Here is a 13259-nt window from a genome sequence, read left to right on the forward strand (position 1 = left end):
AGTAGTAGGGAATTGAAAATAGCCAAATTCTAGTGAGTGGGTCATAGACCTTAAAGGGAGTAGGAAGTGGAGGGACCTGTATGAAAGCAATGACATTTAAGGGAAAAGAATCCAAAATTTTCAGATGAAGAACACAAGATTCTTTAAAAATCCATTTTCTCAGTTCCATTTACCAGTGTCTGAGCTGATCATGTTATATGTTGATTTATGGAATTGAAGATTTTCTATCAGAGTGCTTGAGGAGATGGTGCATGTACAAAGTCCACTTCCTTGCTCATTGTAGCAGGTAGAAGCAGGTACTACCCAAGTGAGATGTTCGTGAGGAACAGGCTGGAAATCCTTGGTGGCAGCAGACAAATAGGCAAAAGATCCATTTTAACCAAAGATTAAAAATGGGCTGCCCACAGACCAGATCTGGGCGATGGAAGCTCTTGGTTTAAACAGCTAAATGTATGTATATTAAAAAAAATTTTTTTTAACAAACAAGAAACTGAGTATGTCACATTAAAAAAATTCTACCTTTCCTGTTTGAAAACATCAGAAGTCCTAATAGGACTGTCTATAAGAGAATAGTCAGCCGAAAGTGAGTGGTGGCTGACCCTTCAGACGGTGCGGTCTCTTCATGTGCCGTAGTTTCCACCACCTCCAATCGCCTTATTATCAGCCTGCTTCTTTCATTATGGTACCTGTCCGACCCCTTCAAGTAACTCCAGTGGTCCTTGGGACTTTAAAGTGTATTCATTCAGTCAATGTCCCATTTTTCTATAAAATCTTCACTTCAATTTTATTTATTCTTATTGGCTGAAGCAACTAAAATCCATAGCTTTAACTGATTTGGAATCATTTAAGGAGAGGTACGCATTATAAAAAAGCTGGTCATGGGAAGATGGAGGTAAAAGAATATTCCAATCAAAAAGAACGGAGAGTTCAAAGGTCCAAATTCTAGGAGTTTTGTGTGTTCAGGCAACAGGAAAAAGGTCCAGTGAGCGGAGGCTAAGGGTAAGTGGGAAAGTGATCATAGAGGAGGTTGCAGTGTTAGTTAAGAGCCAGGGCATGGCGGGCTTTGTTAATCGTGTTAAGAGCTTTTAATTTTATTCTAACAATAATGGGATGGCTTTTACAAAGGGAGTGGCATCATCTGATTCAAGTTTAAACAGATCAGCCTGAAAGTTCGGAAGGTCAGTAAGGTTAACATGGTAGCAGTCATGAAGGACAGGACTAATATGGTAGCAATGCAAATGACGGGGTGTGTTAGGACAGCACAGTAGAAATGGATCACTGGTGGAGCGCAAGAGGAAAAGCACACTGCCTGGATTTCCTGCAACCAGATGAGTAACGGTGCAGGAAGATTGCTGGATGAGGAGGTTTGGTGTTTAGACTATGCCTATTTGGGGAGGCATATTCAACACACATGCCCAGTGATATCAGTTGATCAGGTAAATATATTGATCTGAGTTCCGGGGAGCAGTCAGAGCTGGAAATAAATACGTATTTGATAATAATCACTGAATAAGTAGACTTTAAAGCCACAGGACCAGATAAGGATACCAAAGTAAGATCTCCTAGGGGCTGTATGGTGATAAAGAAAGGGATCAAGTATAAATCTCTTGGCATTCCAAAACTTAGAGTTAAAAAAAAAAGAAAAGGAAACGAGGATGAGCAAAGAAGGCTTAGAAAGAGCTACTAGAGAGGTAGGAAATAAACCAGAAGGGCCGATTTTACAGAAACCAAAAGTCAAAGGGCTACAAAGAGGAGAGGTAGGACACTTATCTAGATCTTATCTCAAATGTTGAATTGCATTAACAAGCATTTATCGGACATTTACTATAGAAACACTATGCCAGGTACTCTGAGGAATAGAAACAAGAGATACATTTGGTGATCTAGAAAATAAATCTTCTAGATCAAAGCTTATTTCACTGTCTATAAAGGACTACAGCAGCATCCATTTATCACTGAAAATCTGTGTGTGTGTGTGTGTGTGTGTGTGTGTATTACTCTACTGATAGATAACATTTTTTTTTTTAAAGAAAATGTTATTTGCATTTAAAAAGAATCACCTAGTAAAAGTCATGGTTAATACAGGAGGATGGTAACATAGGCCCCCATATTATGGAGGGTTGGTGTGGGATGGTGTTGAGTTGGGTGACTAGCAACCTAAAATTTGCTCTGAAGGGCATGAGGCAGGAAAGGCATACCAAAGACATTGTAGTCATTTCTCACAGCTCTAGCTTGCAGGACCTTATTTACTTGTTTTATTTGGAAGACATCACAATTATATGTAGATAGTGTTCCAGATAAGTAATAGAAATATTTACAAAATTATGGTTAATATTGTCCAAGCAACTAGGATAACAAGTTAGTTTTAAAATATTAAACTAAAATTGCAAGAGCAATCTTTACCTAGACTTAGTGATTTCTCTGGAAAAGCATTCAAAGAGTGTTTACTTGAATGCAAAAGTCCTGACATATGTGTAGATGGAGAACAATTTTTAAAGATTATTTTGTTTTTTCTCTTCCATTCTCTCCCTCTCAAACTGGTGGTCAGACCCAGGGTACTTATTTGCTTCAAAATTTTGTACAGGTGAAAAGCACACACTGAAAAGTTGTTGGAAGACAGATCTGTCTGGGTTATTGTGAGTACATGTGTGTGTACATGTGTGTGAGTGTGTGTGTGTAAACCTACAGTCATTGAAAAGGTTGTAAAATCTAGCTTCATATCCCCCAGATATGAAGGAAGTATGTAGGAATGACCAAAGTGTTCTCGATATCAATTAGTATAGCCTAACAATAGACCACAAGAGACTACTGCAATACAACTCTGAAAGTTAGAGGAAAACCCTAATAATGACAGAAAGTGAGTTCCCATTGGTATTCAATTCAATTAAGAGTAAATATTTATTACATGAGTTAGTTTGTGCACTAACTCAGTAATGTTTATGTTCAGTCATTTTGCACATAATTCAATTAAATGGAAATCAACATAAATACATAGACTACAACAGAAATCAGTGTCTGTGTGATATATATAATATATATACAGATACATATATATGTGTATATATACTCTTATGTATGTATACATAATATACATACATATATATACATATATACTTTGCATGAAAGCCTTCACAATTCTATGTAGATAATGTTCAGAATGTAATGATAGAAATGTGTTTACTTAATGTTAATGATGTCACAGCAAGTAGGGCAGTTAAGTTTTAAAATAAAAAATTTAAGTTGTAAGAGAAATCTTTACCTACACTTTGAGTTATTTCTATAAAAAAAAAACAAAAAACATTTAAAGAGCTTTCTCTTGAATGCAAAAATATACATACACATACAGGACAAAACTTACGGCCAGGGAGGGTTTGTGTAGATATCCACCTCGAAGCGTTGCCATAGCCGGCATTGGTGCTGGCAGCCACTTGGAATCGATACCATCTAAATTTCTTTAATCCATCTACTGTCTCCTCAGTTAGGTTGGCTTCATAGAGGTATTGAATTTTTTGATATTCAATACATTCTTCAGATTCCCATTCTCTGCATTTTTGAGCCCGAAGTTGAGTGGTAATCTTGTAATTTTGGAAGTATCCAAAAATAGAGTTGGGTCTCATCCATGTCAATGTCGCACTAGTTGACTGAACATTTGAAAAAGTAATGTTTGTGGGAACACTGGGAACTAAAAATTAAAGAGAAAAAATAAAAAGTAATTGGATTACCAAACATTTTGTAAACAGAAGTGAAAAGTGAGATTTAAACATACTTCTTATAATGTACCTACTGGCATAATAAAGTATCTTATTACAATTGCCCTTAGATTAATATCCCCACATTTAATAAGCAGAACCTTAAGGTGATGCTTCAGAGATGACTGGTTCAAAAGGGTATAAGACAAGAATTGTGATTATTTTTATTCCTAATTTTGTTCCCTAGTTCACTCACAATATAAACTTTGGTTTAATATGCAAGCAATGGTACAAAAAAAAAATTGAATGTTCATATAATCCTATGTCTTTTATTAGTAAGAAAAACATTCTATATTTAAATGTCTAGTCAGACACAAGTGCATCTTGTGTTGATTATAAAATAATTTTAAATAAACAAGACAATTAAGTGAATTAATAATTTATATAACTAGTTGATTTTTATTTTTCTTGCATATATTTACAATTAACAAAACTCTTTCTAGAACATCATCCAGCACCATGATATTCATACACAGACTAAGGTATCTGTATATCACCTGTGATCACATGGTCCTACTTAGAGTCACTTACTACATATCATGTTAACCATTGGTTTGCTATATGCATACCATGTGCCGGGCTCTGAGCCTGTTTATGGGTTAAAGATACATAAGGTTTAGGTCTTGTTTTTAAAAAAAATAGCCATTTATTGGACAAGTAATATAAGCATGTTATGGTTAGAAATATGAAAAAAAAATGTACTAAGTGTTATGGGCACTTTCTTCAACCATGCAAAAGTGTATGGGCTTTTGCTCAGAAAGCTGACATAGAGTGAATAATCGCAATGACTTGTACGGAAAATGCATAATTCATAAAAACTATATGTTAACATACAGACTTGAAAATAAGACAATTAATAAATAGAAAACTCATTTATTCTTAAACATATATTAATTCAACATTCAATAAATATCAGATGAGTACCCAATTCGTTCCAAGTACTGGTGTAGGCACTGGGAATACAATGAACAAAACAAACAAAAGTCCCTATCTTTGCATAATTCACTTTCAGGAGGTTTATATATCAAAAAAGTATAAATAGGTATTGAATATAGTATTTTGGATGATGATTTGTGTTATGAAGAAAAATAAGGAAGCAAAGGAGAGAGTTCCAGGGATATTGATATTTAAATTGAGTAGTTAGAGAAGTTCTCAGTGATTAAAGACATGAAGTTCCTGATAAAGGTGGGAGAACAAACCATATAAAAATGTTGGGGGAAAACATCCCAGCTGAGGAAAATGCATTGTTAAGAACCCTAAGTTGGAACCATGCTTGCTATATTTGAAGAATAACATGGAAGCTAGTATGGTTAGTAGGAATCAAGGTCTTAAGAAAAAACACTGAAATCTAGATTATATACAGCCCTGTAAGACATTATGACTTGATTTGACAAGCTGTAACATACATTTTCATGGAATCACTCAAGCTACTGTGTTGAGAATAGACTAAAGGAGACAAGGGTGAAAACAGGGAGAGTAATTAGGAGGCTATTGCAATGTCAACACAAGAAGTCATAATGGCCTAGACCAGGGATGCAGTGGCAAAAATGATAGGAAGTATTCAGATTCTAAATATAATTTAAAGAAGAGGTGACAGCCTGGCTGGTGTGGCTCAATGAACTGAGCTTCGTTCCATACACCAAAAGCCTGCTAGCTGGATACCCAGTGGGTACATGCCTAGGTTGCTGACTCTATCCCAGTAGGGGGTGTGCAGGAGGCAGCCAATCAAGGTTCCTCTCTCATTGATGTTTCTATCTCTCTCCCTCTCCTTTCCTCTCTCTGTCTCTAAAAAACAAACAAACAAAAAATAATAATGAAAAACATATTTAAAAAAATAAATTCAAAAGTAATACAGGAGCGCTGGTAGGATTTGCTGGTGTATGGCATGTGGGGTATAAGAGAAAGGAGTAGAAGAAAGTGCCTAGGTCTTTGTATTGAGCAAAAGAGAAGATAAGGTCACTATTAACAAAGAGGGGGATGATTGTGGAAGGCATAAATTTTGAGCAGAATGATTAAGTATTGACTTTGAGTATGTTTACTTTGAAATGCCTATCAGATGTCCAGAGGAAGTGTCAAATAGTATATAGATGCATGAGTTGGGAGTTATATAAAGAGGTCTGGACTTGAGTTAAATTTTTGGATTTTCTCTTCCATTTTTACTGAAGACATATTGCTTATATATTTGCATAAATCTGGAAAAGAGAAAATCTAAAGGAATGGAAAACAAGTAGGAAATTACTAAGAGCCATTGAATTCAATCAACCAGATTCAAATACTCTTTTCAAATATTAATATTTATCATCAAATATTACTGCTTTTAAGAAACATCAACCTTTAAAGAAATATTACAAACAGAACACTGATACACTACTTGCAACACCCTCCCTCTTCTATCCTTAATTATGTAGAACAACAATTAGAGAAAGTTATGTTTTAAGAAAATTTTCTTTATAGAAAAAATTTTAGAATTGGCTAAAAAGTAGAATTCCCATAATTTAGTCAAACCCCTCAGCCAATTTGACCCCAGACTACTTGAAGAAAAGACACGTTTTTCAAGCTATTTTAACACAAAGCAGAGAAATATGACTGACTTGGGGGTTCAAGATAAGTGTTAAGAGAAAAGGTGGCATGTGAGATGGGATTTCATTGATGGTAAAGGTAGAGGTTCTAGAACAGGGGGTAATGTAATCTAAGCTGTGTTTGACAATAGCTTATAGTCCCTATTGGCAATAACAAATAGAAAGATGGCACAATGGCCTGGGGATATACTGTTTCAGCGAGACTTATAGATAGCGTGTCAAGCAATGGAAGGCCATCAAGTTATCAGATTAAGATGTTGAGAAGTGCATTTTACCAAGTCCTGTTTGGTCATTGCACAAGAGGAAAAGGAACAAATTCATAGACCATTTTATTTGCTCAGGAAAGAAGAAATAAGATGGTAGCAATAGGAACAAAGTACAGATTTTGATCTATTTTGGTGGTTGAATTCATAAAACAGGCAAATCAATCAGAAGATCACAGAATCAGAATTTGAAAGAAGTTTAGAGATAATCTTGGTCAACTCGTCTTTTGTATCTGACTTTCATGCAGGCAGATGTTCCCTAAGATTACTGGCCCCTATCCACACAGCTTCTTCCAGCTGTTCAACCAAACACTGATACAGGTGCCAATGGGATGAAATCTTGCTGCTGTAATTAAGAATCCAAATAAATTTACTTTAAAAGAGAGAGAGAAATTATCCAGTGTGCCTGCTTTATACCATGAGTCCTGCAGAAGCAGAGAGTTTTCTTTGGTTAAATATAAAAGAGAAAGTAAGATATTTTAAGCAAGGGTTACAAAAATGTATCCACTGCTGGCTTTGTAGAAGGAGGGGACCACATAATAAAGAGTTCAGGACATCTCTAGCTGCTGAGAGAAGCCTTTGGCTCGGAGCCAGCCAGGAAATGGTGAACTCAGTCCTACAACTCTAGGACACTGAATTCTGTCACAGCCACATGAGCTTGATGGAGGACCTGAGCTACACCTGAGCGTACGCCTGACCGACACCTTGATTTTTAGCTGTGAGACAATGAGTAGAGAACCCAGGCACAGTGTGCCCAGATTTCTGACCCACAGAACTATGTGTGAATAAATCGATGTTGTTTTAAGTTACTAAGTTTGCGATAATTTGTGACATAGCAGCCCAAGCGTCTATCAATAGATGAGTGGATAAAACAGCTATGTTACATTTGCACAATGGATTACTACTTTGCCATAAAAGGAAGAATATATTACCCTTTGAGACAGCATTGATGGACCTAGAGAACATAATGCTAAGTGAAATATGTCAGTCAGAGAAAGACAAGTATATGATTTCACTCATATGTGGAATTTAATGTACAAACTAAGCTAATAAGCAAAATAGAGACAGACTCATAGAGAACAGCCGACAGCTCTGGTGGGGTGGGGTGTTGGGGGGAGTGGAGGGATTGAGCAAAAAATTTAAAAAAGAGAAAGAACCCATGGTCATGAACAAGTGTGGTCATTGCTGGGGGGTAAGGGAGGAGGTGGAAGAAAATATAGGGGGGATAAATAGTGATGGAAAAATAAAATAAGGGAAAACAATAAAATAAAAAGAAAACTAATGCAACTTCCCTCTATGAAATGACCAATCTTTACTCATCTGGCCTTTGCTTAAGTATACAGAGCAAAAGGAAACTCAAAATCTTACAGGGCATTATTTTAAAATGTATTTCCAAATAGTTCTATTAGTGTGTCCAGTCTTCATTGTTTTGAGCTGATATCTATCTTCCTACACATCTTAGATATACAAAAATAATCCACCTCAGATAGTTCTTACTCATCCTATTTCATCTCCACTTTACTCTGACATTTATACCAAAGATCTAAAAGGGTTTTGATCTACATTCATTTCTGTAAAAAAGATTAAGCAACAACTACATGTATATATATATGTGTGTGTATATCTATACAAACACATAAACACACACACACACACCCATCTATCTACCTATTAGATTGTGTCCCTGAAGGTCTCAATTAATACTTGGAATAAAGGAGGCATTTAATAAATAATTTTGAATGTATGAACAAATGAATAAGAGGGTATAACAGGGACTTGATTTAGACAGATGGTCAGGAAAGCATTTTCTGATGCATTATAATTTGATCAGAGACCTGACAGATAAGATTTAGCTTCCCAGGTAAAAACAGCAGGATACACTAAGACCCTGAGGGAGTGTGGCACATTGAAAACACTTTAAAAAGGCTGCTGGTGCACAGGGAGATGGATAGGAAGATAGAAAGTTGGAGATGTCAGCCAAAATCCAATATTGTTGAGCCTTCTACACTAGATTCAAGAGTTTCAGTTTTATCCTAAGGGTAGTGTGCATACATGAGAAGTTTTAGAATGATTTTTCATTTGCATTAAAACCAGACATAGATTCTACTCTTTCCTCATAAACCAGGGAATATGGTCTAGACATTTTACTTTTTTTCAAGTCCACCACCATGCACCCCTTCTATGTTTCATTTCCTTTATCTAGCATTTACTAAGCCAACTAATGGCAGGAAGGAAAGGGGGTACATTAGCTATCTAATAAACTGAAGAAGTAAGAAGGCTGCCCTTTCCCCATTTCAGCAGGAGGGATGACTAGATGCCCATGGTTCTCTGAGGAACTTTGTTCCCCCTTTAAATGTTAAGATTTTTAAAAAGAAGACTTTATAATACACAGCAGAATTTTCACTGATGCATCACCTAAGGTAACAGAAACAAAGGAAAAAATGAACACATGGGACTACTTTAAACGAAAAGCTTCTGCACAGCAAAAGAAACAACCATCAAAATGGAAAGGGAACCCACTGTATGGCAGAGCATAATTGCCAATGATACACCAGATAAGGGGTTAATTTCAAAAATATATAGGATGCTCATACAACTCAACAAAAGAAAGACAAATAACCCAATTAAAAAATGGGCAGGGGAGCTAAATAGACACCTCTCCAAACAGTACATACAAATGGCCAAGAGACATATGAAAAAATGCTCAACATCACTAATAATCAGAGAGATGCAAATTAAAACAATAAAGAGGTATCACCTCACACCTGTCAGAATGGCCACCATCAATAAAACATCAAACAAGTGTTGGCAAGGGTGTGGAGAAAAGGGGACTCTAGTACACTGCTGGTGGGAATGCAGACTGGTGCAGCCACTATGGAAAAGATTATAGTGTTACCTCAAAAAATTAAAAATTGAATTGTCATTTTACCCAGTGATCCTACTTCCAGGAATACACCCTACGAAGCCTGAAACACCAATCAGATAGAATATATGTACCCCCATGTTCGTAGCAGCACTATTTACAATAGCTAAGATCTGGAAACAGCCCAAGTGTCCATCAGTAGATGAATGGATAAAAAAGCAGTGGTACATATACACAATGGAGTACTATGCAGCTGTAAGAAAGAAAGATCTCTTATCCTTTGAGATGACATGGAGGGACCTGGAGAGTATTATCCTAAGCAAAACAAGCCAAGCAGAGTAAGACAAATATCATATGATCTCATTTATTTGTGGAATATAATGAACATAACAGTCTGAGGAACTGGGTAGACCCAGAGATGTGGAAGTAGGGTACAGACTGACAACCCTCAAAAGAGGGGGTATGGGGGAGGGAAGAGATAAACCACAGAACTTATATGCATGTACACATAACTGATGGACATGTACAACAAAGCTGGGGATGGGGTGGGGGGATGGGGAGGAGGGTGTGGACGGGAAAAAAGGAGAAACATCTGTAACAAAAATGAATTAATAAAAAAAAAAGACGAATTTAATGGCAAACTATGTTGCACAGTAAAAAATGTTTCAGCAGGTTAATATTGATCCACAGACCCTAGTATTTTCCAAAAAAAGTGTTACAAAGAAGTAAAGGTCTAACTAGGGTAGTATTTTAACTTGACAAAGAAACAAGGTCCATGCAACAGCTATTTTTAATCTGGCTAAAGAAAGAGTAACAAATATTGCAGTTGCCTTCCATGTGGCAGGTACAGTGATGACCTTGGACAGACACCAAGTGTCTGACACATGAGCACTTAATAAGTGTTGACTGTGGGATTAAATTATGTTTCACTGAAAGTCCTTTGATTTCCCTGTATTAAAAAAATGTTGTCCATATTTTTCAACCAAATGTTTTTAAAAGAAGAAAACAGAAATAAAATCTAATCTGAGGCCAAATATATTGTATAACTTATACACAATTTTCTTAAGTAGGCTACCTCAGAGGCACTCATAAATGACCAGCAGTAACCCTTATTTATATCCAGTATCTTCTCTTTTGATGAACTTTGTATTGAACTAGACTATTTCAAAGCAACTGCCCTATTGAATTACAGATACAAAAAGGATTACACTCATTTTAGCATGGAGAATCAGATTTCCATTCTTTAAGAATGACTAAAAACCTCAAACTTTTTCTATCCACAGATGGTACTAATTTGAACACATCATTCCATGCTTCCTGGAGTAATCACGCAGCTTGCTTAGATTTTCTAAACATGACTGAACTGTGATGAAGCGATCAACATTCACTGCCAAGGTATTCTGTAAATTATATTTTTATTCATAAATTATTCTTATCGGTGAAATACTTTCATCATGGGTGAAATAAAAGTCTGTAGATCTATATAAGTACAATTTGTTATAGGTTTAAATTCATGCCAGTTCTAGTGACTATTTGGTAGATTCCACTTAGAGGATGAACATGTGTGTGAAAAGTAATTATTCTCTAAATTTCTAAATATCAAGGATTAGAAGTTGCCAGTCTGTATGATAGGATTCTTATGGTAGTTTTATTGACTTCTCACTGACCTGGTTAAGTATACTAACATGGAAGACCAAGTTTCCTTAATTATTTATTATTATATATTTTTATCTTCAAGCACAGATGTACTCTCTTAAGCAAAAGATAGGTCTGAAAATTTATATTTATAAAACTTATAAAAGTATCAACACAATCTTTCTTAGTATATTAAGAATATTTTTGTCTCCACTAATTTTAAACAATCCACAGCCCTTTTAGAAACACAAGGAACAAATATATAATCTGAGCATACACAAGTAAAATTATAGTTTACTATCGCTAACATAGTCTGAATAAATATAAAAATAGAAATTCCTGCAAAGTTGAATGCAAAGGAAATTTCAGCATACTACATATACATTTTACATTACTTAAATTTAATTAATAGCATTTATTGGACACTCACATGGAGTGGGAAATTCACATGGGAAACAAATTGGCGATGTCAAAAGGAAAGGCTCAATGTACAGAGAAGATTTTGGGAGCTATAATTTGAAAGACAATTAAGGATTAGTATAGATGTGAGAGAAAAGATGTTTAAGTGGATTCAATATGACAAGAGGTGAATAAGAGGAAACAAAATGTTTGTCAAGGGCTGAAACGTATACTAGACTGGAAAAAAGAAAGTCTAAGGAAGTAGTAAGAAAAAAAGGGGCCACTAAGTGTGGTATTATTGAAAGGCACTGTAAGTTTGAGAAATGAGTTTAGATGAATACTGTAGGCAATAGAGAACACTCAACAGAGATTAATTTGTAAAGTATAAACTTAAAGACTGAGTCTCCATATAGCTAGTTATTAGAAAAAAGTAAACTTGACAGAAACTGGTTAGATATTTATTATATATATGCAATACAATGCAAATTACAATGATGACAAAGAATAATGAGGAATAAGGCTATATAAAAGGCAAAATAATATTGGCAGAATGTGATGAATTACTGGGCATGAAGGAAATAAGAATACAACAAATGGCATGAACCCGGGAATTCAGTCAATAGATAAAATAGATATGCTCTATACTTTCTAGAAGTAAGTTATGATTTGGCTCTGGGTATTATAGCAAATAATATTTTTAAATCAACATTATAAATCTCTGTGGCAATAAAGACTAATTAATTAAGAAAAATGCAATAATCCCTGGTACTGAAATCAAAGATAGATTTCTCCCACCAAAATCACATAATTATGGTATCATGTAATTTAATGAACAATGCCTTCAACAATATGTTTACATGATAAATAATACATTTAACTTAGTTTTTATAACATCTCTCAGTGTGGGTGGGAAGAATAATTATCAAATACAATTACAAAATCAATTATAATTTTGTAAAACTATTTCCAGAGAGGTTCTAATTATTTAGTTCAAATACACTTTTCTTGGGCACTTTGGCTTAATTCAGAGATAGATTTTGGAGTAGCTGGAATAGTATTTACCAAAATATGACACATAAACATGATTTTAGGTGATACTAAAAAGCTGAGGATATGGATCGACACACTTATTAGTGTAACAAATTAAATCATTTTGATATATTCATTTGCATGAAAGGGAACTGAGAAAGTGCCTATAAGGAGGATTGAGATTGCCTAAAAAATGTTTAACATGTCTATCCTAATGCATACACACACACACACACACACACACACACACAATTTGGGACCAAAAATTCTATGGAAAAAAGCTATAATAATATTAGTTCTGGGTTTTCCTAAAAGACTTTTTTTGATTTTTAGAGAAGGACGATAGGAGAGGGAGAGAAAAAACACACCAATGTGATTGTGAAACTTCAACAGGCCACCTCCTGCATGCCTCCACTGGGGATGGAGCCACAACTCGGGCATGTGCCTTGACCAGGAATCAACCTGGCAACCCTCTGGTGCATGGGACGACACCCAACCAACTGAGCCACATCAGCCAGGGCAATAATATTAGTTTTAAACCAAGTATTAGTGAACACAGAATTTATTTATAAAAATATCTCAGTAGAACTTCTGGGGAAAAAAGTATTTTTGTTTGTTTGTTTTTTGAGAACACTGCATGGAAAACAGGTTATAAATGTCCTATCTGGAGGTAAAATGAGTCGATTTGTTTTAGAGTCATTAGTTTGACAACTGTATATAGTAAGTTATCTCATGAGAATAT

General features: G+C 35.3%; 1 protein-coding gene across 1 annotated transcript in view; it reads right to left on the reverse strand.

The window, feature by feature from the left end:
* Positions 1-13259, reverse strand: part of PTPRQ (protein tyrosine phosphatase receptor type Q) — a 213784-nt gene that overhangs the window by 83364 nt on the left and 117161 nt on the right. Inside the window, exon 26 of the mRNA XM_036252356.1 lies at positions 3359-3682. Coding sequence (XP_036108249.1) covers positions 3359-3682 — 324 coding nt within the window. The remainder of the gene's footprint in view (positions 1-3358; positions 3683-13259) is intronic.

Source organism: Molossus molossus, unplaced genomic scaffold, assembly GCF_014108415.1.
Source record: "Molossus molossus isolate mMolMol1 unplaced genomic scaffold, mMolMol1.p scaffold_m16_p_10, whole genome shotgun sequence".
NCBI classification, from domain to species: domain Eukaryota; kingdom Metazoa; phylum Chordata; class Mammalia; order Chiroptera; family Molossidae; genus Molossus; species Molossus molossus.